The sequence below is a fragment of the Sitophilus oryzae genome, unplaced genomic scaffold (assembly GCF_002938485.1).
Source record: "Sitophilus oryzae breed Bouriz unplaced genomic scaffold, Soryzae_2.0 scaffold_119_pilon_pilon, whole genome shotgun sequence".
Classification (NCBI taxonomy): domain Eukaryota; kingdom Metazoa; phylum Arthropoda; class Insecta; order Coleoptera; family Curculionidae; genus Sitophilus; species Sitophilus oryzae.
Window position 1 is genome coordinate 1,643,406 of NW_022145837.1, and position 26,204 is coordinate 1,669,609.

Genomic DNA, 26,204 nt, shown 5'->3' on the forward strand with positions numbered 1-26,204 from the left:
AGTATATATTATTAATAATCCGATCCTGACGAATGAATGAATTTTCATAAATGAATGAATTTTAATAAATGAATGGTTTTGTCTGCACGAATTAACTAGCATACAAATTTAACAAGGCATATGAACGGAATCTATTCGATAATTTTTTTTTTTTTTTTTTTTTTTTTTAATATTTTTATAACTATTGTATTATTCGAATGAATTGCATCTATCGAATGTTTCGATAGTTTTCATTCGATAGTTCCCACTACTCAGTGTGAAACCGCGATGGCATAGTTGTGTACAAAGCGATCGCTTTAGTGCCATTAGCAGTATAGCACAATTTGGCATTAGAAGCGACTTTAGTGGTATGGGCATTGCTCGCGGATCAGTACTAGCATTAGTAGTATTAGTTGCGATATTACTGGCATTAGTGGCATTGACTGGAAACACTGGAACATGATTTTTCTTTATTTTTTTAGAATCGACGAATTATCCTTTATTTTGTTCATATTATTTCCTCTTTAATTGAAAATAGCAATAATTTATATAAGGTCTACATAAAAAAATTTCGATCAACTATCTGTGTCAAATACCCCACTGTGCGAGGGTGCCATTTAAAAATCAAAACTTGTAGTCATTTCCGGTGAAACAGGAAGTGACAGAAAACTATTGAATACGTCAATCAATCCTAATTTATGTCATATACTAACATACCAAATCTCGTTTTTTTAACTGTAAAAATAAAAAAGTTACAGGGGTGAGTCACTTTTGAGACGCACCCGGTATACAAGGTGGTCAAACTGAATTCCGGAAACTTCGGCACCATATTCTGCAAATAAAAATAAGCAAAAAAATATATATTTACAGGGTGTTAAAGTCCTCATTTTTTTTCGATTTTTTTTAAATAAAATTATTGTATGAAGATTAATTATTTGGAATAAAATTGGTGTCTGGGAGTTTTTGACATGGAAATTTGATTTTGGATTTAAATATGACTCCTGTTTGTAGAGGGCGCCACCTACATATTTTTATAACCTAGTTGAAGAGAATAATTTTCGTCCGTACCTGATAAAACTACTGAGTAAAAAAATATACATTACGGACGTTTTTTACGTAAAAATGTCTCTTTGGAAAAATCGCTACGATAATGGTTTTTGAGATAATGTTTGAATCGAAATTAATCAATACCTGTCAATCATTGACAAAATTAAAACATACATGTTGACTAAATAGTTATAGACTGAAAATCAATAATTGAAAAAAATTTTGTACAATTTTTTTTTTTTTTATTATGTTTTAATAGTAATTTTTTGCAGGAAAAACAATTTTTATTTTATTTCCCAATGTGTATTATTTCAGTGGAAATACTATATCCTAACTTCATCAACGTGTTTTAATAATGCATGTATTGACTATTTCCATTCTAAATATCTTGAGAACGGCTGCTCGTAGCGATTTTTACAAAGATACATTTTTTACGTAAAAAATCACAGAGATGTAGATTTTTTCCTTCGGTAGTTATATACGGGTACGGAGAAAAAGTTATGACGCTTCAAAACAGTTAAAACACATGTAGGTGGCGCCTTCTACTAGTAGAGGATATTGACCATAAAAAAATCAAAATTTCTATGTCAAGAAACCTAGACACAATTTTTTATCCAGAATATTGACGTTACTTCAGAAATTATTTGGAAAAAATCGAATAAAAATGAAACTTCTACACCCTGTATCTCCGAAACTAAGCATTTTAGAACATACATTTATACGAACTTTTTTACTTATTTTTATCTGCAGAATATGCTGCCGAAGTTTCCGGAATACAGTTCGGACCACCCTGTATATGGAAAATGTTATCACTAAGAATGAATAAAATTATTGTCTTTTCTCATAAATATTTTCCCTTCAATTTCAGTCATATGCATCTGAAATTTAGCTGCACATATTCCTATTTACAGCCAGCTCTCTATTGTCATTCCCTTTACCTTAGAGCTAGGTCGTTTTGTCTTATTTCGTGCAGCTGAAGCTTGTCAGCTGCAGACAGAGCAGTTTAGTTTAATTTCTATCTCGTTTAGTACAGACAATTAGCTGGTATATAGAGCTATGTCCTTTTTAATTTATAGAGTATTCTTGTAACACAATAAAAGAGAATAATTTTTAATTAAAGAACATACACACTCTAATAAGAATATAGTGTTTTTTTCCATAGCAACTGTTAAAATTGCCTTATATCTATCAAAAATACTAGATAAAATAGTACTTCAACAGCAAGGGTAGACTAAATGATACTTTAACAGCGAGGATAGGTTAAAAACTTTATTTCTTGCTACGCACGTTTTTAAATTGCTTTCCATTTTTGAAAATTTTGTATTCCTTTTTTTTTTTTTATTTCATATTATACACCGAATCTTACGAAAGAGAATTAAAAAAATATTGACTCAAGCTGGCAACCATAAAATAATAATACAAAGAAGAAGTGTCCAGTCAATGTTAAATTATGGAAAAAGCGTGGCTGCCTGGGTAACTATTTTTCAGATATGGCGGCTGGGAAATTTGACATGAACATTAGACAATGACATTTCAAATTTTTATGAAATTTATTTCCGTTTCCGGTTTTTTAATGGCGGGCTGTACAGGAGGTTTAAATGAGGGTTAAATACTTTTTAATCTTTCTATTTTTTTTTTTTTTTTTTTTTTTTTTTAAATATAATATTTATTTGGAATTGAGAACAATGTAAATATGCAAATCAACACAAATAAAGAGCTATAAACACATAGAAGCTACTGTATCAATCAATCAAAATAATAATATCTGTTAAAGTGAATTAGTAAAATAACAGTGCATTGACTTGAAGAAACTTGAAGAATAAATATATGTTTTCTCTAAAAAAACTAAAAAAAAAAAAAAAAAAAAAAAAAAAAAAAAAAACAACAGGAACCCACGCAAAACCTGGAAATCCAAAAAACAATATGTAAAAAAACATAAATATTAGGTACATAAGACTTTGTGAATTAAATCAAAACAGGAACTTTGAATGAAAATAAAATGAATAAAATGATACATATACATCTAATACCCGTCATTTTATTTTAAATAATCAACATTATCAGTAAGATTTATTGCATTATTGCTATGAAAACACATAATAGGAACCTATGTGATATGTAATTACACATTTCTGTTCATCTTGTAGTAATTAAGTAGGCTAATAATAGTCTCAATAATCACTAAATTTTACCTTTATAAACTTTTTTAAATTGCTCAAAATCACCGATCAGTCTTTAAAGTAGAGATACGGAAAAAATCCTTGGCAAAGGATATCCCAAGATCCTTGGGTCTAAAGCTAAAAAAATATAAAGACAGTTAATATATTACCTATTTTTTACATTATAATATGGCCCATACCTACTACACGCAGAAACGTGGATTTTATCATTTTCTTCATGTAATAATATCATATATACTTATTAAAGTGTTAACAAGGAACTTTATATCAAAAAACCACTTTGTACTTAAAATTTCAGCCGAAATATCACAAACAAACTTCCAATCAACTCTAAACGGCAAAATAAAAATGGCGCCCGACCTTGACAGAGGCCTCGGGAGTTGGCACATTGCTGACACACAGACAAAAGAAGAGGGCGCCGACGTGCACAAAAATGTTCCGTAACAGAAATTGACAGAAATCATCTAGAAATAAGCTTCAGATTTTTGTCTAGGACAGTCTAGAAGGCCATGCTTTCTGCCTGGGTAGGACCACGCCAGAACTGTTTCCAATTTTCCGGTTTACTGTCACCCCCCTGCTGGCAACCAAAGAGACAGCTTTATTTATTTGTCATCTTACATAGAAACCAACGCCAACCCAGCACAATATTTTTTCTACTCGTAATAAATTCCTTGAAATAATTATTTCTGAATATTTTTTAAAACGGAAAAAATATTGTTTTATACACGACGATTGCATTATCGTGTCCCGAAATTAATTCACCCGCGGTTTCATCGCTCGTGAATTAATCTTTTCGGTCTTGTATAAAAAATAACTAAAACATATTCAAGTTATTTAACACTATTTTTTGTGTATTTTCTATTGCAGGATATTCTGTATTGTCTTGGCCTGATGGATTGCCTTACTTTGAGCTGAATTGCAGTTTGGGTCTCAACGGAGCAGTCTTTCTTCTATTGCCAATCTTTTTCTCTGTGGCAATACTAAAGGTAAGCAAAACAAGCTTTTATTTAAACCAGTAGCGATTCCCCAACAAGTGCACACATGTTAATTGAATCCCCAAATTTAGTGCCACTTTTTGACAAAAAAACAAATTAAATTTGGTTATTCTGTATACCGGGTGTTGCATCGTCGGACGGGACATAGGAAATCCCATGTAAATTTTAATGGGGTCAATTATTGCCTTCCCTAATTATTTTAGAGAATAATTCTATTAAGGTTTATTGAAGAGCACTAAAACCCACATTCAAAAGAATAACTTTAGATATTTTTGACTAGCTCGTTTACGAGTTATCGCCGATTTCTTTTTAAATATTTCTCCTTTCTTATGGCCCTGTATTTACTTATGAGCACCAGTCAAGATAAAAGATAACTGTCAAATAATGAAGTTGTCATTTCAGAAATTTACCTATTTAGTGCTTTATTATTATTGAAAACTCATCCCTACATCGGAAATCTTAAAGATGTATTTATAAATACAAATTAATATGAATTAAAGTAAAATAAATAATCAATTACAAGGTTAATTATAGTATTATTACAATATTCAATAACTTATTAATTTAGGTATTATTAAATTGTTAAAACTTTAGGATTTAAGATGTTCAAATATTCTTCTATCGACTACTAGACAATAACCCCGGCGATCATAAAATTCTCTAGTTGGTAAACTGAAATTCTATTGCATTCGGCAGAAATAGCATTATTTAACTCGTCTAGATTTGGGTATTTTTTATCCTTGTGTATCCTGTTTTTTAAATGGCCCCAGAGAAAGAAATCATTTGGCGAAATATCAGGAGACCTTGCTGGCCAATTTACTGTATGATTTAGGCCAATAACGTTTCCGTTAAAACTATTGTCTAAATATTCCCGAACAGCCAGGGTACTATGTGCCGGCAGCCATCCATTTAAACAAACTTCCTGATTTTCCTAGCGGCATCATGTAGCAGGTAAAGGATTTTCGAGTAGTTCCAAATAATATTCTTGACAATTGGTAAGAAATAATGACCCAATATTGTGTCCGAATATCCCTGCCCAAACATTTACTTTCTGTGGATATTGCGTCCTTGTTTCGACAAACCTGTGTTGGTTTTCTTTGTTCCAATATCGATAATTTTGAACATTGGGTTCATTATTTAAGGTAAACGTGCATTCGTCAGTGAAACATATGTTTTTTAAAAATTCCCTATCCGTGTTTGCTCTTTCCATCATATCAAAACAAAACGCCTGCCGCCGTATTTCGTCCCCATCTCGTAGCTCTTGGTGCTTTTCATATTTGAAGGAATAGTATTTATGTCGTTTCAAAATTCGAAACGCTGTAGTGTGATCTATTCCTATTTCATCCTCAAGTTTCCTTGTGCTGATCTTTCCATCGTTCTCTTCCACGCACAATAAAACTTCCAAGTCGGTATCATTTCTTGCATCTTCTCTTTGTTCCTGCCTTGCTTCACATCTGCAGTTATTTATTAGGGTACCTTTGGTCTCAAATCTCTGGATATTCCTTGCGATTGTAGATTTTCCAGGTATCGGTCTATTCGGATACAGAGCAGCAAACATGTCCGACACCTTTTGATAACTATTTCCTTGATAATACCATTTAATCATCAATACTTTTTCTTCGGTAGTGTAATTCATGGCTAATATTTTCGATGTAGGTATGAGTTTTTAATAATAATAATAAATCACTAAATAGATAAATTTCTGAAATGACAACTTCATTTGACGGTTATCTTTTACCTTGACTGGTGCTCATAAGTAAATACAGAGCCATAAGAAAGGAGAAATATTTAAAAAGAAATCGGAGATAACTCGTAAACGAGCTGATCAAAAATATCTAAAGTTATTCTTTTGAATGTGGGTTTTAGTGCTCTTCAATAAACCTTAATAGAATTATTCACTAAAATAATTAGGGAAGGCAATAATTTTTAATAATTTTGTAAGTAAATAGCTTGAATTGTGCTAAAGTATAACCTTTCTTAAAATAGAATAGAAGAAATATAATAAATAATAAAAGATATAAGATTCTTTTTCTATTACAAAAAGCTAGATAATGTAAAGCCCAAAATAAACCTGAATTTCTTATTTTAGAGCTTGGTTTTTGGTCTTTTTCGGTCTCTTATCGATTAGAAATTTGTAAATTTCACGATTGACAGCCTGTGAAATCTAAAATTTCTCGAATTCGCCGCTCGTCGCGTATTATCCCTTTCCAACGGTTCGTTCCATAACCTAATTTTCCCCCTTTTTTATTGGATCGTAACGTTTCGTTACCCTTTCGACGAGATTACCCATTTACGGTCGTCGAATTTCCCTCTAAGCTGCTCCAAATGCTTCGATGTCCTTTGAGAGCTATGGAGATAGACACTAGTGATGTGGAAAAAGTATCTATTCGATACTAGTGTATCTATCTCCACTAGTCGATACCGAATTAAAATTTCTATTCGAAACTCTTGCTTTTCGATATGTTTTAAGATATAAAAAAGCTATGTTTTCGCATTGTAATCAATTATTATGTTAGCAAACATTAAAATTTTAAGTTTCCATTTTGTTATTTTTCGCTATTTTTAAATCAAATAAAATGTTTCTCCTTGAATTTTCAGATAGGCAACCTGGCTAATGATGGTTACAAACTCGGCCGGCAGATGTCAATGTGCAGCAGGGAACCCCCTGAAATCCTCACTACAGGAGGAGGCTGCGGGCTGTTTCGATACGGGGGTCCTACAGCCCCATTCATTCACATAGCCATCTCATTTTGTCTGCTGATTCCCAAACTACTGATGGAGGCCAAAATGATCGAGGCAGGATTTCTACCTCAAGGTAAGAACAGGCGTTTTTTAGTTAATTGAATTCAGTCTAGTGATGAGGAAACCTTTACTTTACCTTTAATAACATTCTTTGTTACAATAGTCAAGACTTACAATCCAAAATAACATCAATGCGTCTCGAACGGTAGGCTAAAATCTATTACCTAACACCTATCATCTCTATTCGTTGTCTGATTTTCCTCTCTCTAGTTTACGAATAAATATTTTAAAAGTCAATAATTATTTATGTATGCGGCGATGATATATAGCTTAAAATGAATGTTTTGAATTTAAAGAAATATGTTAAGATAGCGTGTACCCGCGACCTTAATGGTGATGACAAAACGCATACATACAAACTGGATAAAATTTTCTCACATTTATGTCAGCATGAGAAAAACAATATGGCGAGATTATTATATAGCCTTATTACGTAGTGGTCTTTTTCGGTCTCTTATCGATTAGAAATTTGTAAATTTCACGATTGACAGCCTGTGAAATCTAAAATTTCTCGAATTCGCCGCTCGTCGCGTATTATCCCTTTCCAACGGTTCGTTCCATAACCTAATTTTCCCCCTTTTTTATTGGATCGTAACGTTTCGTTACCCCCTCGACGAGATTACCTATTTACGGTCCTCGAATTTCCCTCTAAGCTGCTCCAAATGCTTCGATGTCCTTTGAGAGCTATGGAGATAGACACTAGTGATGTGGAAAAAGTATCTATTCGATACTAGTGTATCTATCTCCACTAGTCGATACCGATTAAAATTTCTATTCGAAACTCTTGCTTTTCGATATGTTTTATGATATAAAAAAGTTATGTTTTTGCATTGTAATCAAATATTATGTTAGCAAACATTAAAATTTTAAGTTTCCATTTTGTTATTTTCCACTATTTTCAAGTCAAAAAGAATCAAATAAAATGTGTCTCCTTGAATTTTCAGATAGGCAACCTGGCTAATGATGGTTACAAACTCGGCCGGCAGATGTCCATGTGCAGCAGGGAGCCTCCTGAAATCCTTACTACAGGAGGGGGCTGCGGGTTGTTTCGATACGGGGGTCCTACAGCTCCATTCATTCATATAGCCATCTCATTCTGTCTGCTGATTCCCAAACTACTGATGGAGGCCAAAATGATCGAGGCAGGATTTCTACCTCAAGGTAAGAACAGGCGTTTTTTAGTTAATTGAATTCAATCTAGTGATGAGGAAACCTTTACTTTACCTTTAATAACATTCTTTGTTACAATAGTCATGACTTATAAACCAAAATAACATCAATGCGTCTCGAACGGTAGGCTAAAAGCTATTACCTAGCACCTATCACTCTATTCGTTGTCTGATTTTCCTCTCTGTAGTTTACGAATAAATATTTTAAAAATCAATAATTATTTATGTATACGACGTGTCTTAAAAATGAATGTTTTGAATTTAAAGAAATATGTTAAGATTAGCGTGTACCCGCGACTTGTAATGGTGATGACAAAGCACATACACATACAAACTGGATAAAATTTTCTCACATTTATGTCAGCATGAGAAAAAACAATATGGCGATATTATTATATAACTTGGTAATATTTAAGGGGTAGTTTCATCTCGTTGGAATTTGACTTTCGAAAAATCCGTTTGCCAAAAATAAGCTTTTTACGTCAAGCAGTTTAAGCTGAATCGTGGTTAAGAAATTACCCAACTTATTGGAACACCCTGTATGATTTTTTAAAAAATTTCAAAATATTTAAAAATCGTGATTACTCAATGGTCATATTTTATGAAACACCCTGTATAAATTTATAAAAAAATCTTAAAATATGTAAAACAACAAAATAATGTGCCAAAATTGAGCTTCTTACGTTGAGTGGTTTGAACAGGATCGTGATTAATCAGTATGTCAGTCACTTAAGGATTTTATACAGGGTTGTTCACCACATACGACACGGAGTATTGTAGCTAAACGATGAGATTTTTACAAATTGTAAGTTTTGGGTTTGATGAAGGACTATTAGAGGTACAATTTAAAAATAATTTTACAAGATACAGAGTGTTCCAAATAAGTAAAAAATATCAAAGTTGTATTTTTTTAAATGGAACACCCTGTATATTATTACATTTTTAGTTTCTACGATTAAAATAAAGGTAAATTTGATTAAGGTTTATTATACTTAAACCTTTCCGTTTTTGAAATATTTTCAATTTTGTGAAATTGCAGTAAAAATTTTAAGGCTTCATTTCTCCAAGGGTATCAAAGTTTTTAATACTAAATATTTACTGGTTTATTTACTGATCAGTTATTGTGTTGCAATAATAAAAATAATACTACCTTATACAGAGTGTCTAAAAATTTATTTTAAATAATTATTAGCTTCAAACGGTAATAACTTGTTTAATTTAAATAGACTGTATATTTTACGAGAATCAGATGCACAATTTAATTGTCTATCAAATTATATTATACCATTTTTTACCTATCTGTTTAAGTTTCCGTAGAAAATGCATTTTCTTGTAATTTAGAACTTATTTATCAATATACCCATGGACTATTGACATTTTAGATTATTTTTAAAGATGTACCAAATTTTTAAAGAGTACAGATAGTAATATTGTCGATATAATTCGTTTATTTCATTGAAAAATAAAAAAAAAGTGTTTAAATATTTGTTAAAGAGGATCAATTAATATGATTCCAGTATTCAAACTACATTAACTGACTGTTTGCGTTGATTAATAATAATTGCTCCAAATACTAAAAAACTGAATTTTGTATGGGATTAGACAGTGTGATAAAAAGTAACATCTTAAAAATGATATTTCATTTTTTAATAAATGCTTATTTATAACAACAAAGGCTTTAATTTGATAACTTATTATTATATTGATTTCTGACTCAAAAATCCACATTTATTTATAATAATTTATTAGCGAACACAATTAAGTATGTCATTAATTAGTATATGGGCGGAAATAATGGTGTTATATTTAATTAATGGTATACCCTTTTATAAAGATTTAAATAGTTTTCTTTTTGCATACAAATGGGCTAGTAATATTATCGTTTTGCTAAAAACGATAATATTACTAGTCTGTACATTTTGTACATTTGTTGCTTTAAAAACAATCTAAAATGTCAATATTCCATAGATATATTGATAAATGAGGTCTAATTTAGAAGAAAATGCATTTTCTACGAAAACTTGAAGGGATAGGTAAAAAATGGTATAATACAATTTGATAGACAATTTAATTGTGCATCTGATTCTCCTAAAATATATAGGGCATTCCATTTAAATTAAAGAAGTTATTGCCGTTTGAAGCTAATAATTATTTAAAATAAATTTTTAGACACTGTGTATAAGGTACTATTATTTTTATTATTGCAACACAATAACTGATCAATAAATAAACTTCATTAAATATTTAGTATTAAAAACATTGATACCCTTGGAGAAATGAAGCTTTAAAATTTTGACTACAATTTCACAAAATTGAAAATATTTCAAAAACGGTAAGGTGTAAGTATAATAAACCTTAATCAAATTTACCTTTATTTTAATCGTAGAAACTAAAAATGTAATAATATAGAGGGTGTTCCATTTAAAAAAATACAACTTTGATATTTTTTATTTATTTGGGACACTCTGTATCTTGTAAAAAATATTTTTAAATTGTAGCTCTAATAGTCCTTCAACGAACCCCAAACTTACAATTTGTAAAAATCTCATCGTTTAGCTACAATACTCCGTGTCGTATGTGGTGAACAACCCTGTATATTAGTATAGATTACATACAATCGATTTTTTTCTAATTGTAAATGGATTTTTATACAAATTTTTACCTTAAAATTGTCTAAAAGCACGTAGTACTCTACACATAGTTAAAAGGGGCTTAGCGACGCTTTTCGAACTTGTTTGAGCAATCTCCATTAAATCCGGACATTTCCAACATCCTGCAACGTGTCAGATTACACGCTCAAGTGTTCGCACTTGAGAAAAACGGGTTTGGAACACTTGCTTTCACTAAAATACAGCGTTGGAAAATTTGCCTTTTTTTAATTAGAGTATCATAATTGGATAAAGCAGATTTTTTTTATCAAATACATGAGAAATTTAATTTTAACTCTATTTTATTAGCTGTAATTTTATTTATTTATATATAATATAATCTTTGAATCAATTTTATTTTTAAATTATGTATATAATTTAGACAATTTTAACAACGCAAGTTTCAAATAAATAAGGAAACCCCAAATCTTTATTAAAGTTGTTTATAAATAAAATTAGACTTTAAATACTAAAACATTCGCAAAGTTACTTATACAAAGTATTAAAGTTGAGGAATTTACATAATTCCGTCTTAAAGTAACTTTGTAGATATCTCGAGAATTTCTTCTTTAACAAAGCTTTGTTTTGTTCGATATTCGGAAAAATTTAATTCCACTTGGGAGAGTATTAAATGTAAAAACATAATTCTTTGACAAATCTACTTAAATATTTTTATGTTGTTGTATTTAAATAATGTGCTTTAAGTTTTGTCATAATTTTGTGACATATGATACACAGATAGATACGAATAGGTGCGCCGCTATCCAAAAAAAGACCATCGATAAAAACTGAAAAATTCAATATAGAATCCCTCAACCACGAAAACACTAAACAACTTTATTCAAACAGATGCCAAACACATGTCACTCTTAACCCCATAGCACAGTTTGATACTCCTAACACAGCTTGGAACAAACTGAAAGAAAACATCTGCAAAGGTGCTAAAGAAGCTTTAGGAACACGTACTGTATCACACAATAGAAGACCGAACATTAAACCTTGGTTTACATTAAAAGTCAAGAACATTACAAGGGAAAAGAAGGAAAAATACTTACAATACAAGAAATCTCCAACACCGGAGAACCGAAATATCTATACCGATATAAGGAACAGGACTAATAATAGAGTACGAGAAATTAAAGAAGAATATTGGCAGCGATTTAGTAGCGAAATGGAGGCGGATATGTATGGAGCACAAAAACGTATTTGGAAGATGTTAAGGGGTTTGAAACGAGAAACAAATGAAACAATACAACTAAGAACAATTGCAGAAGATACGTGGGAAAAATATTTCAGAGACTTAAACGCAGAAACAGATGAACCAATGGAAGCACAAGAGACAAGCCAAAGAGATAATACAGAAGATCATACGCAAATCACTTACAAGCAAGTAGAAGAGGCAATAAGGAAACTTAAAAATAGAAAATCTCCTAATCAAGATAAAATACCAAACGAGCTAATAAAAAACGCAGGCACGGCTATCATAGAGGAATACACAAAACTGTTTAACATTATATTACAACATAAGAAAATACCAGCAGAATGGAAACAAAGTATAACAATACCTATTTTTAAAAAGGGAGATAAAACAGACCCAGCAAACTATAGAGGAATAACATTACTGAGCACCTCGCTAAAACTTCTGACTAAGATCATTGCGGACCAAATCTCCTCAATAGTGCCAATAAGCGAGGAACTACAAGGATTCCGAAGAAACCGATCAACTACCGATGCACTATTCATACTCAGGCAACTAGTTGAAAAATCTTTAGAATATAACTCTCCAGCCTATCTATGTTTTATAGATTTAACAAAGGCCTTTGATAGAGTCCAACTAAAAGACATCATCACCATCTTGGAATGCAGTAATGTCTCGAAAAAACTCACAGAACTTATCAAGGACTTAAACACAAACACAACAACCCAAATAAGAACAAATTTTACCTTAACGCAGCATCTTCGAACTACAACTGGTATTCGCCAAGGCGACAGCCTCAGCCCTCTGTTATTCAACACAGTCATGGATCAAGTAATAAAAACGGTCAAGAATACTGGATTAGGATATCGAATGGGAATGCGTAAAGTAAACATATGCTATGCCGATGACGCAGTACTTATTGCAGAGTCAGAGGACGACCTCCAAAGAATGCTACAAGCTTTTAACAGACAGGCAGAAAAACTTAACATGCAAATTTCCACAATAAGACCAAATGCACTTGAAGACCATTACAAAAGGAGCCTCTACGGTGCAAATTGGTAATAAAAACAAAATTATTGATCAGATAATGTCATTCGAATACCTCGGATGCAAAATTACAAGCTCAGGATTCCTGGAAGAAGAAGTAAGGAAACAAGCCAATAAAGCTGCCGCAATATCAGGACATCTTAAATATCTCATATGGAAAAACAAACATTTGAGTACAGAATGTAAGTCAAGAATATACAAAACCTGCATACGACCAGTGATGGCATATGGTGCGAAAACCAGAGCTGAAACATCAGTAACAAAGAGAATCCTACGAACTACTGAAATGAAGACCTTAAGAATGATAACTGGATACACATTGAGGAACAGACAGAGAAATGTAGACATAAGAGAAAAGTGCCAAACAAACGACGTTGTCAGATGGATAAGGCAGAGAAGAAGAGAATGGAACCAGAATGTCAATAGAATGGGCCCCGACAGAATGTCCATAATAATTCGCAACAACCTACCCCATGGCAGAAGACCTACTGGACGACCACCTAAACGTTGGCAAGACAGTTGGCAGTCAACCTCGCAAGAGTTGCTTAGACAAGGAGGAAACCGGAACTAAACAGGCGATACGCCTTCTAAAAGAAGAAAAAGAAGAAGAAGAAGAATGATACACAGATGTTTTAGACGACGATCATAAAAACAGGAGTAGATTAAACGATACTTTAACAGCGAGGATAGGTTAAAAACTTTATTTCTTCTCGCACGTTTTTTAATCGCTTTCATTTTTGATTTTTTTGTATTCCTTTTCATAAGTTATTCGGGATTTAAATAGAAGTAGTTTGGATATGGCGTTTGTCGCCTCGGCCTGAATATCTGTTGGTAATTTACTTATTTCGTTTTGAGCCATTTGTGGCTCCAATTCAATCAGCAATCGACACGAAAGGGAATTAAAGAATATTGACTGAAAACTGACAACTAAAGAGACAGCTTTATTTATTCGTCAAATTAAATAGAAACCAACGCCAACCCAGCACAATATTTTTTCTACTCGTAATAAATTCCTTGAAATAATAATTTTTGAATATTTTTTAAAACGTAACTCGCTATGGAAAAAATGTTTTATACATGACGATAAAATTGCATTATCGTCTCCCTAAAATTAATCTTTTCGGTCACGATAAAATACCATCTTATCGTCTTGTATAAAAAATAACTATTATATTTCTATTAATAATATAACTACACACTAGTAGGAAAATAATACACTAGTTTACCACAATGCAGTAAAGCAAAAAAAAATTTCTCAGAATTCTATTTGAAATACTTTCTAAAGTACATAAAAAATTCATGCAACACTGACTTCAATTTCATAGGAAACTCCGTTATTATTGTCAAACTAGGTCAACGATACATCACAACGAGCCGAGAATAAAGCTTCTTTTGCAAGCTAAAAACCAAAGGGACTGCTAAATACCTTCCGAAAGCACGTGGAAAACGCCTATTTCATGGCTGCTAGAAATTAAAAAGCTCCGCTTTTTTTTCGGGCCTTTTGTTTTGTTGGTCGAAGCTTGAAAGAACTGCCATAAACAAAAGAACTTGCTAACAAAATGGAACTGGATAAGAAATAACGTTGGAAACTCATAATGTAGCAACAAGTTGAGGTAAAGAAGGGTAAATGAAACAAGTGGGTAAATCTGGGTCAACAAAATATATTGTTACATTGATTTAAAATGTTTGATTTAATGTAGAGTGTATATTTTTTAGCATTTTACTTTATCCCACTTATAACAAACTTTAATTGTTATTTTTCCAGAGCTCTAGTTTGTATTATATTTATATATTTAGACAAGTTTTACTATGTAATAACAACACTGATACAAGCAAACCATTTTTTGCAACATAAAAGAAGTGTTATTCATGCTCTACCAGGTTATGACAAAAAAATTAAGCGGTTTGTTCGGATATTATGAAAAACTTCTTGAAACATACCAAAACTATTTTGCTAAAGAATCATGTTCCATATTTAATATTTTATTTTTTTTAATTTATTTTTTTTTAAATTTTACTCCTTTTTTAAAAGGAGTAATCTTATCGGTCAACACAGCTCGCCAAACTGTAATAACCGCTGAAATTCCGGAATAATCGCCAGAAACTTCCCTAATAAAGAGCGCAGATAAGTTTGAAAGCCATAAAACGTCAGCAGAACGGCTTTAAAATTCCGTCTACGTCATCATCATCGACATCATCGTTCCCGGCCAGCTTTAAAGTGGAAATTAACGACCAGGAAAGCTCGCAGTCTAATGGAATATGTGGATTTAATCACCCAGAGCATTATTTTCATTATTTTCTATTTTTGTTCGGGCGTTTATCCGTTTATGTGCATGAGCTGATAAAAAACGGATTTTCAGTTATAGGGTTCATTGTGTTTTAATATTTATATTCATTAGTTTTATTTTCCTAATCAAAAACTAAATTATTAAGTTTTTTATGTTAAAAAATCATTGTTAGTTGCAATTATTAAACTTTAGTGTTTGGAATTTCATGTAGAATCTGAAGGAAGTGAAAAATATTTTACTTTGACGCCGTTTTTTTTTGAATTTTAATGATTTTGGGTTTTTCGAGTCGAGATCACCAAAGTAGTTCGCGCACGAGTTGCAACCAACATTTTTTCTACAAAGATTAAAATCGGGATATCCTTAAAAATTATTATTATTATATTATTGCTTCGAAAAAAACAGCGTGAGCTTGGAATGTATGTATTTTTCTATTACTGAACATCGTCATCGATTTCCTTTTAGGTCGTTTTAATACTTGGTATTTCTGGTGCTTGCTGAAAATGACGGTTGATAACATAGAAGATAAAGACATTGCTTGGAAACTTATATGGTGAAATTTTGATAAAATAATTTAGTACACACTGAAAACACGGTATGTCGCTAGTGGTAGGAAAAATAATTTTTAGAGGTTACTAGTTTATTTGGTTGCCTGTGATATGCATATACAGGGTGTTTCCTAATTAATCTAAAAAATAAAAAATCGTTAGAAAACGAATTAAGGCGGGCTCTTAATAGGTATATTTATTTTTTTCTCGACAACCGTTTGATGAACAAGAAAAACGCAAAAGATCAATTTTGTTGAAAAAGGATGGCCAGTCAAGGAAAAAAAATATTTTTTTAAAAAAAGCAGTGGTGTAAGAACACATGACGAATCAGACCATAATTTTTTTAGACTAATTCGTAAACACCCTGTATATTGTCAACTTGACTGCTGATAAATCAAAAAATACCTTTTCAGTGAAAAAAGCCTGATTTTCGCAAGAAAAATTTTGATTTTTATTGAATTTGGGCCTGCGTTTGCAAATACTCGTTTGTTTTTTAATTTTCTATCTATCTAAATTTTAAATATCATAGTCAGAAATAGTTTTATTATTTATTAACTGTAAAAATGGTGTTTTCTTGTTGTGTTGCATCTTGCAAAAAAACTAACAAAACTGCAAAAATGTACGTGTTTCCAAAAGACGATAAGGTATGTATCTTAGATAAAAGAAAAATATATGGTATGTATTCGTTGTTTGATTTTTTCCGTTCGCTTTAAAATCTATAAATCTCGGTCTATTCATTAGACAGCCAGTCGACTTACGATCATTTACATGAAACTCTGTAAAATAAATAAAAAAATAAATTGTAAAATATATATATTCTTATGTTTTATTAAAGTTACTCTGATATACTAATATATCAGTGTAACTTTAAAAAATGCTTTAAAAATACATCCTTTGAATTCAAATATAAACATAAAAAACATTTACAGCAGAAAAGGCGAAGGCGCTGGTTTAAACGTAGTCTCCACTAAAAACACGGAGTGGCGCTTTGACCCAAAATTTTACTATTAGTTTCATATCTATCTTAATAGTAGATTATTTTCTTTTATCTATGGATAAAGATTCAATTTTGATTGTTAAAGTACCCGATACAAAAACAAACATAGACCGAGTCTTTACAGTGTCAAATTTGAATATTTCGAAATGAATAATTATAGTTATGATTTAGTTCCTCATTTTCCAAAAATCAAAATTCCAAAATCCCATATAATTTACATGCAGTGTGCGAAATAGGCATTTCGCGCATTACTTCGCGCACCCTGTCAGGGTATAACGTAGGAAAATGAAAACAGTGAAATAAAGTGTCACTTAGCACATTGCTATCACCTTGTCATTTTTTGACGTTTGTAGAAAAAAAATATTAAAGTTATTTATACATAAAAATCAGAAACATTTAATTCTACTTGGAACAATTAAATCTTTCAGAATTTTTTTTTATAATAAAGAGAAATAGCTGAAAAAGCTGATTTTTTTGTCATAACCTTGTAGAGTATGATTATCATTTCTTTTGTATTCCAAAATATTGTTGTTATTAAATAGAATGAAATGGAAATGAAATATTAGTTAAATAAGCATTATTTTGTGTTTTTTTTGATCATTTTTTATCAGTGTACCAAAAAAAATTGTTTTAATTTCTCTTCAAAATGCCTCTGTGGTTTATTCGTTTTCCTTTTTCGTGAAAACCAACCAATTTTAGTTGGGCACGAGGGAATACGTTTTCATTACTGCCTGCTGTTTTTCCCCATTGAATTCCGCCGCACACCGTTTTAGAAAACTCAGGAAAAACTGCCGTAGTGGTAGTTATTAAGTATCGATCCCTAAAAACCCCCGGGAGTTAATTTTTATTGCTTTTTGTTGCGACAAAATAATGATCCCATCAATTTTCGTTTTGTCACGGTTAATTATTTATTCCTGTCCATAGAAATGTATAAAAGAGAGACTCACCGTTTAGATTTATTTGTTTTGGACCAATATATACAAGCAAAATGTAAACAAACCGTTTGTTTGTTTACAGTTTAATTTAACTGTACACTTAATCCTTTTTTGAATATAATAAAGAAATACAAATATAACATTAACCGTTCTTGAGAAAAAAAAATATTTAAAATTTTTGGACGAAAAAGAACTGCCTGTCAAAGAAATTTGTATAGCTTAAAAGCATAGACAAACAAATAAAAAGAGACTGACAAATCTCATGGTAAAGAGTGGGACCGCGTTTCCGTAGCGCAACTCAGAATAACAATTTTGAAACCAATTAGCAGGACCATGGCAGGACGTACGTCTTTATTGCTATCTTTCTTTATTATGTGTGCTTTATATGAAAAAGAAAGAGATAGGTATAAAACATATCCTAAGACATTATCGCATAGCATTATTAGTAGTATTCTTTCATTCTGAAACTGACAATTTTCACTTAAACTGATTTATTCCCTATACCATGTAAAGGGAACGTGGTGTAAGAAATAAATCAGTCTAAGTGAAAATTTGCAGTTTCTTTCAGAACGAAAGAATACTACTATTATAAGGGAAATTATAAAAAAAAACAAAAATTGTAGTGTTTTATAAACATATTTATTTATACATAAAATTAAATAAACTTTTTATAATATAATAACAAAAAATAACAGTGTTTATTCCACCCACCTACCAATTTTAAATGCAGAAGAACTGACTGTTGCAGGAAACGATCGGCAATTGTTTCAAAAGGCATTAAAAATCTCATTTTCGTAAAAAACTGCCTAATTGCAACTGATTGCAATAACAAAGTGAATATCCAAGCAAAGAAGACTTTACGAGAATCATGATCCTGAACCATTTTCAAGTCCAGTTTTAATACTAAAACAAAAGAAAAATAGGTATTGTTGCGGACCGGTGTGGACTCGACCTAACCTAACTATATGCCCCGCCCTCAGATGACCTTAACATCGCATTAAAGAATAGACACCGTAATGATTCATTCGTTCGAGAAGAATCGAGTCCCACTGGAATGGACTAATACATACGAGAACATTCGAAAACCTTCTCTATGCACCTAACGATCTATGGACTATTCTAGATTTCTTTTGCTGTAGGTATAAAAGCCGGCGGCTGTGGCCTAGAGAAGGCAGTTATAAATATACAAGTGCAGTTGACGCGCTAAAATTCAAAATAAATTCTTAGTTATAAATCGTTTTTAAATAGTTCTATAAGTCTTTTATCGTTATTGTTTTTGTTAATTAGTGTTAAATAAATAGTGTTTAACTAAATTGTGACTTTCTATCCACACGGAACCGACGAAAAACGTAACAGTATATAATAAAGTTTCTGGTTACTATAAACCAGCTATAAACTACCTACCCAAAAAATGAAAAAAAATTCGAAATATTTTTGACACTACTACTTCTACTTTTTCTTAATGAGATGATAAATATAACTACATACTTTTATTTTACCGGGTGTCTTTAACATATCTATCAGAGAAAGGGGGCACCAATACATATAGAAAATAGATGATACTGGCTCCTGCAGCAAATAGTATAACCTAAAATTATAAGTAACAAAATATAAATACCAAAGATATTTAAACTTCGATAAATACCTATATGGAACAAAGGAATTTGTTCCCCATAAGTCAATAAAATGGAGCGTTTTAGAAAAAAGGTAAATCACCAAAAGAAAAATTAACAAACATGACGAATTGTCATGATGTTGTCATCTTGGTTGTCATGATGACGAAAACGAAAAACGAAAGGCGATTGTTCTAATTTATTTTTAGAAATTACGTTTTATATGGCTGCTTCTTTCTCTCTTGTTATATTAGAATGAGATAGTGGACCCAATACACGCAATGCGCAGATCAACATAAATAGCATGGTACAAAGAATACAAGGTATGATCGATAGCGGCTCCAATTTCGTTCCAGTTCGCGCATACCACCTGTGACGTCACTAGGAAAATGAGGAATAAATAAAAAATAAAGAAAGTTGACAGGAGATCTGCATTTTTTGGGGTTATGGTTAAGAATTGTTTATTTTTAAGACTTTTTAGTTCATTTAATTTAATAATTACTAAAACCAGCAGTTCCAAAAAAATATATTTAAAAATAATAATTATCTATTAACATGGATTTGGACTTTGGACCATAATAGGTAAGAATACTAAATTTATTTCTATATTCGGTATCTATAAAATTGTTTATTAGGTTTTTAGTTTGCGATGTTTATGGTAAATAATTTTCATGTTCATTGCCTCTGATTTCACATAAGGACAGAGATGAGGATATAATATATGGAAAAGTAACCACAAGAGGAATTGTTACATCATTTAAAAAATGTTGGGAATTTTATTGTTTCCCATTGAAAAGTAGAAAATGCCAATGCAGATGAATGTATTGTAATTGTGATAGAAGTAATTCCAAGGGTGAAGTTTATTATAATTAGTGGAAGTAATTCCAAGGGTAAAGTTTATTATAATTAGTGACCTGTGCTTTTCTTTTTATATGTAGATGTTTCTGGTTTTGAGAATAAATCCGTTGAACGACACCCAAAATTTAGAGGAAGTATTTGCATACCCAGAATATGCCCATCAAAGATTATATAGCTCAAATTTCCTTTAATGGTAGGCAATTATTCAATGCAAATTAACTTTTTAAGTGACTGAAATATTAAATAGTTTACAATATGGTATATCATTAAAAATATATTACTTTTAGGTACAATTAGGGCCTGATACATTTCAAAAAGTAGAATATTATTTTATATTAAATGAGGTATTGTACCAACAGTCAATTTATATTAATACCGGAGATGAAAAAATAACAGAATAAATAGTTCTTTTTTTATACTACAAAAATAAACTATAGAATACAACAGTATTTAAAAAAATAAATAAAAAGTTATGTCCCGGCCGAGATTCGAACTCCGGTCTCTCGCTTCCTAGCCCAACTCCTTACGCACTGCTCCACAGTAACTTGCTTAGCGATAATTCAATGACGGTATATAAACAAAAAAACAGGTTTATAACAATATCTTGACGATTTGAACTGGCGCGCGGAGCGTGCTGACCAATAGCGCCTGTTATCACCTGTGACGTAGCGACCAACCTGCGCAATATCATACCTTGTATTCTTTGTACCATGGCGCAATATTGTATTCTTTGTACCATGCATAAATAGAACGAAATTTTGCGTTCTGAGTTGCGCTACGGGAACGTTGTCCCTCTTTTTGCCATTTACTTTTCCAGTCTCTTTTTATTTGTTTGTCTATGCCTAAAAGTCAAATTTAGTGATTACCACAGCTGCTGTGCCATTAAAAGAAGACATGTGGTCTATTTATAATATAGGAAATAGGAAATTCAAATAATTCGGTTTCTGACAGATGGAAATAAATTGTCTGATTGTTTGACACTTAATGTCAAAGGAAGCTAGATAAACAAACAAATAAAAAGAGACTGGCAAATTAAATGGCAAAAAGAGGGACAACGTTCCCGTACCGCAACTCAGAACGCAAAATTTCGTTCTATTTATGTTGATCTGCGCGTTGCGTCTATTGGGCCCACTATCTCATTCTAATATAACAAGAGAGAAAGAAGCAACCATATAAAACGTAATTTCTAAATAGAAATTAGAACAATCGCCTTTCGTTTTCGTCATCATGACAACCAAGATGACAACATCATGACAATTCGTCATGTTTGTATTTTTTTTTTGTTAATTTACCTTTTTTTTCTAAACTCTCCATTTTATTGACTTATGAATATGGATAGGGAACAAATTCCTTTGTTCCATATAGGTATCTATTTATATTTTGTTACTTATAATTTTCGGTTATACTATTTGTTATTTTATTTGCTGCAGGACCCAGTATCATCTATTTTTTATATGTATTGGTGCCCCCTTTCTTTGGTAGATATGTTAAAGACACCCGGTAAAATAAAAGTAAGTAGTTATATTTATCATCTTATTAAGAAAAAAGTAGAAGTAGTAGTGTCAAAAATATTTCGAACCTCTCTCTTAACAAAACAAATTAATACAATTAATTCTTTTCATTTTTTGGGTAGGTAGTTTATAGCTGGTTTATAGTAACCAGAAACTTTATTAATATACCTATTTTACTTTTGTTTTAGGATTAAAACTGGACTTGAAAATGGTCCAGGATCATGATTCTCGTAAAGTCTTCTTTGCTTGGATATTCACTTTGTTATTGCAATTAGGCAGTTTTTTCGAAAATGAGATTTTTAATGCCCTTTCAGCAGTCACTTCTTCTGCATTTAAAATTGGTAGGTGGGTGGAATAAACACTGTTATTTTTTTTATTATATTATAAAAATTTTATTTATTTTTATGTATAAATAAATATGGTTATAAAACAGTACAATTTTTGCTTTTTTTTTATAATTTCCCTTATAATAGTAGTATTCTTTCGTTCTGAAAGAAACTGCAAATTTTCACTTAAACTGATTTATTCTCTACACCACGTTCCCTTTACGTGGTATCGGGAATAAATCAGTTTAAGTGAAAATTTTCAGTTTCAGAATGAAAGAATACTACTAATAAAGGCTAATTTAAATTTTCCGCCAGCCAGAATGTGCGATAATGTCTTACGATACGTTTTATACCTATCTATTTCTTTTTCATATAAAGCACACATAATAAAGAAAGATAGCAATAAAGACGTACGTCTTGCCATTTAATCGATAGATCTCGTTGTGAAACAATGATGTACCAAAAAATTTTTAGAAACTAATGCACGCTCAGCCTGAGACACCCTGTATACACCAAAAATGACAGAATACCCATCAAAAACACTCTACAAGATATAATTCGCTTTTGTTTAATGAAATCTAATTTTAGAGTGTCGAACATCGTTTCCAAGACTAACTTTATCCCCAACATCGATCGAAATAAAGTTGGATTTGGCTTGCTTGCGGTGTATACGGACTTTCCTAGGCTGTTATTAGTTTGCAAGTCATCTTTGGAAGGACTGAGAAAGGGGGAAATTCTGAATAAAACCGCAAGTCGAAACGTTGGGGACTTGGATATGCATTAAGTATCGAAAAGTTGTCGTAAACCGATTACAAACTTCGAAATGAGATGCTTTTTTACGTTTTTTACACGTCTTATTTAAGGTTTTGAAGTTTAAAACCTTATTTTCCGTCTTGAATAATGTTGGAAGATTGCAATTTTAATTCAAAACGGTTTAAATATTACGTAAGCTTATAAAAAACGTCTGTTCCCATGTGGCTGATTCATCTCTCCAAAAAAATCGTATATGGGTATTTCGCCACTGCAAGAAAAATCTACAAAATAAAATAGTTATTTTTTGTAAACACTACTGGCGTTCATCCAACGGAAACTACTTGTCACAATAACTAATATATTAGATATTATAAATATAAGATCTAACGTTAATATTGATGATTTTGTTACAGAATACGTCTGGCACACAGACCTGGACTTCTTGATATCACACCGGGACCGATCGGTGGTTTTGAGTTTTGTCTCGCCGAGCAGCGCTAACTTTACACCGTCTCCAGCTCCTTTGACAGTGGACCAAGCCAACACTAAGCCTGACGCCATGGCATTTACTAGTGCCAACGTCACTCACACAGTGATGAAGACTTTGAAAGATATCATTGGACATGAGAATCACACGTTCGAAGTCACTGACAGTGGTGAGTTATTATATATGTTTATATATTTTATTGTCCCGAAAGAGGAAGGAATCCAAACCACTGTCATTTTTTTAATTGTTTATATTTACTATGTCCTGAACTAAATAGTGGGTAATATTCTTAGTATTAATAATTATATTTTATTTTTAAAGTATACATATTCGTATTTTAAAGATAAAAAATTGTTTAAACTGATATTTTATACGTTCGAAATCAGTGACGAGTATTTTTTGTCCCGAAAAAGTAGGAAACCAAACCACTGTAATTTTTAATTGCGTTGATTTAGGCTGTTTTCAACGAAATATTGAGTAATTTTATTACTATTAATGATATTTTAGATTTAAGACATATGTATTCATATTTTAAAGATACAATATTGTTTGATGCCGATATTTCGCTGGATTAATGTTCATTTTAAACAAAAATCATACAAAACCATACATTAAACATACATTACAAAATCATACATTAAAGTATACATATTCGTATTTTAAAAATAAAAAATTGTTTAAACTGATATTTTATACGTTCGAAATCATTGACGAGTATTTCGCTGGATTTATGTTCATTTTAAACGAAAATCGAAACAAAACGCTTTAAAAACTAAGAAAAATTCACGGAACTCTCATAATTCAACGTCAAAACAGCGGGATAAACTCCAGTAAACAACGAAAAAAGTATGTATTATCGTAAATCTGTCAAACTTGGAAATCCCTGAGGATTTTTTTTCGTTTTTTTGTTCTGATATAGTAGGAAATCAAACCACTGTAATTTTTTAATTGCCTAGATTTAGACTGATTTGAACACACTCATGATTTTTTTCTCAAAAAATGTTTTTAATTTAAAAAAAACACCTAAAATTATGCTAGCTTGCCAAAAATGCCTGGATATTTTCTGGCTTAAGGCAATCTCTGGCAAAAACATACTTTGTTTTTCTACGAATAAACGTAAAAAAGAAATAAAAATCTGTATCCTCGGGGGTTTAGATCGACACCGAAGATTTCCTTTCTGTCGCGTCTTCTGTCAATCGGAAAACCGTTTATACAAGACCGTCCAAACAATTTTCTCCTGATTTTCACGGGTAAACAAGCTTTTCCTTTAAAGCGTCACGTAGAAATCGGTCTGTTTGGACTGGGTTTTTCATCGCACGAACATTGTTTTTGTCTGTTTGACAGATTTACGATAATACATACTTTTTTCCGTTGTTTATTGAGTCTATTCCGATGTTTTGACGGTGAATTATTAGAGTTTCGTGATTTTTCGTTAGTTTTTAAAGCGTTTCGTTTGGATTTTTGTTTAAACTGAACATTAATCAAGCGAAAAATTGGTATCGAACAATATTTTATCTTTAAAACGCGGATATATAGGCTTTAAAAATAAAATATAATTAATATTAAGAAAACTACTCAATATTTCGTTCAAAACAGCCTAAATATACGCAATTAAAAAATGACAGTGGTTTGGTTTTCTAATTTTTCGGGACAAAAAAACTAAGAAAATGTATTCGCAGTGGTTTATTTAGAACGACACCACAGATTAAGTTAGGCAACTTTTTTTTTGTTTCAGAAGGTCCTCTAGGATCATCTTTATCCCTGGAATACATTAACCTAGTGCTGGCATTAGTTATATACTCCATACGATATCCAGCTTTATTCTGGTCCACCAACAAATGCCTGGGTTTGATATTTTCTTTCCAACTTCTCATCAATGGTCTTCATACTATAATATCTTACTCTGGCATGAGCATATTATACAAAGTAAGTTGAAAAATCGCATTTTTATCACAAAATATACCTACAGGGTCTCTTAAAAATAAATGTTGTCAAACTTTTTTTTATTTTTTTTTCCAGATTCATGTAGCCAACTTATGGACATCTCTGCCACTGTTGCAACATAGTCCAAGACTGTACAAAAATTTCGATCGTGCAACACCGTTTTTGCTCAACGCCGAAGTAACATTTGCACTATTTATGTTGTCCACCCTGTTAGTTCTCGCTTCCAGCGTTGTCATGTATTTTTACGGACATACCAGGTAAATAAACAAGTTATTTTTCAATAATACTGGTTAATACCGGGGGCCTTTCAAAAGTGGCCCACCCCTATAACTTTTTTATTTTGTCAGACAAAAAAATGAGATTTGGTATGTTAATATATGACATAAATTATGATTGATTGACGTTTTCAATTGTTTTCGGTCACTTCCTGTTTTACCGGAAATGACTACAACGATTTTTAAATAGCATCCTCGGTATATTTTTACTTTATTCGATAGAAAATGACACTCTGAATCGAATGTACATATCATATCTAAACTTTTGAAATATTCGCTCAAAAACTGTATTTTCAGATTCACGTCATTTCTGAATCGTCAACGTGACAAAAAGCTCATAACCTTAAAAACATCCTCTGGAAATGCCTGGACTTACTTCACACACTGCGCGGCATTCTGCGTTCTGATCTCCATAGGTATTTGCAACGCCCCCCTGATCCACGATCATACAGTGGTGTACAGGGGAAGTCTGGATGACGTGACGCTCATCTGCATCATCGCAGGCATCCTTCACTTGTTTTTCTGGATCGTCATTTGGCTGTTCCTGACCGTCAAGCAGGCGTGGACATTTAAAATAAGAATTACGGTGAGTAGAATAATAAGAAGG

At 31.6% G+C, this 26,204-nt stretch overlaps 1 protein-coding gene across 6 annotated transcripts in view; it reads left to right on the plus strand.

The window, feature by feature from the left end:
• LOC115891864 (protein tincar) overlaps positions 1–26,204 on the plus strand; it is a 90,899-nt gene that overhangs the window by 24,592 nt on the left and 40,103 nt on the right. For 4 of the 6 annotated variants that reach the window (XM_030912458.1, XM_030912459.1, XM_030912461.1 and 1 more), the window contains exons 3-8: positions 4,074–4,192; positions 7,948–8,164; positions 23,305–23,547; positions 25,114–25,304; positions 25,398–25,579; positions 25,895–26,183. In XM_030912458.1, coding sequence (XP_030768318.1) covers positions 4,074–4,192; positions 7,948–8,164; positions 23,305–23,547; positions 25,114–25,304; positions 25,398–25,579; positions 25,895–26,183 — 1,241 coding nt within the window. Of the gene's footprint in view, positions 1–4,073; positions 4,193–6,799; positions 7,017–7,947; positions 8,165–23,304; positions 23,548–25,113; positions 25,305–25,397; positions 25,580–25,894; positions 26,184–26,204 lie in introns of all 6 variants that reach the window. The other 2 variants (XM_030912462.1, XM_030912463.1) reach the window with 2 other exon arrangements.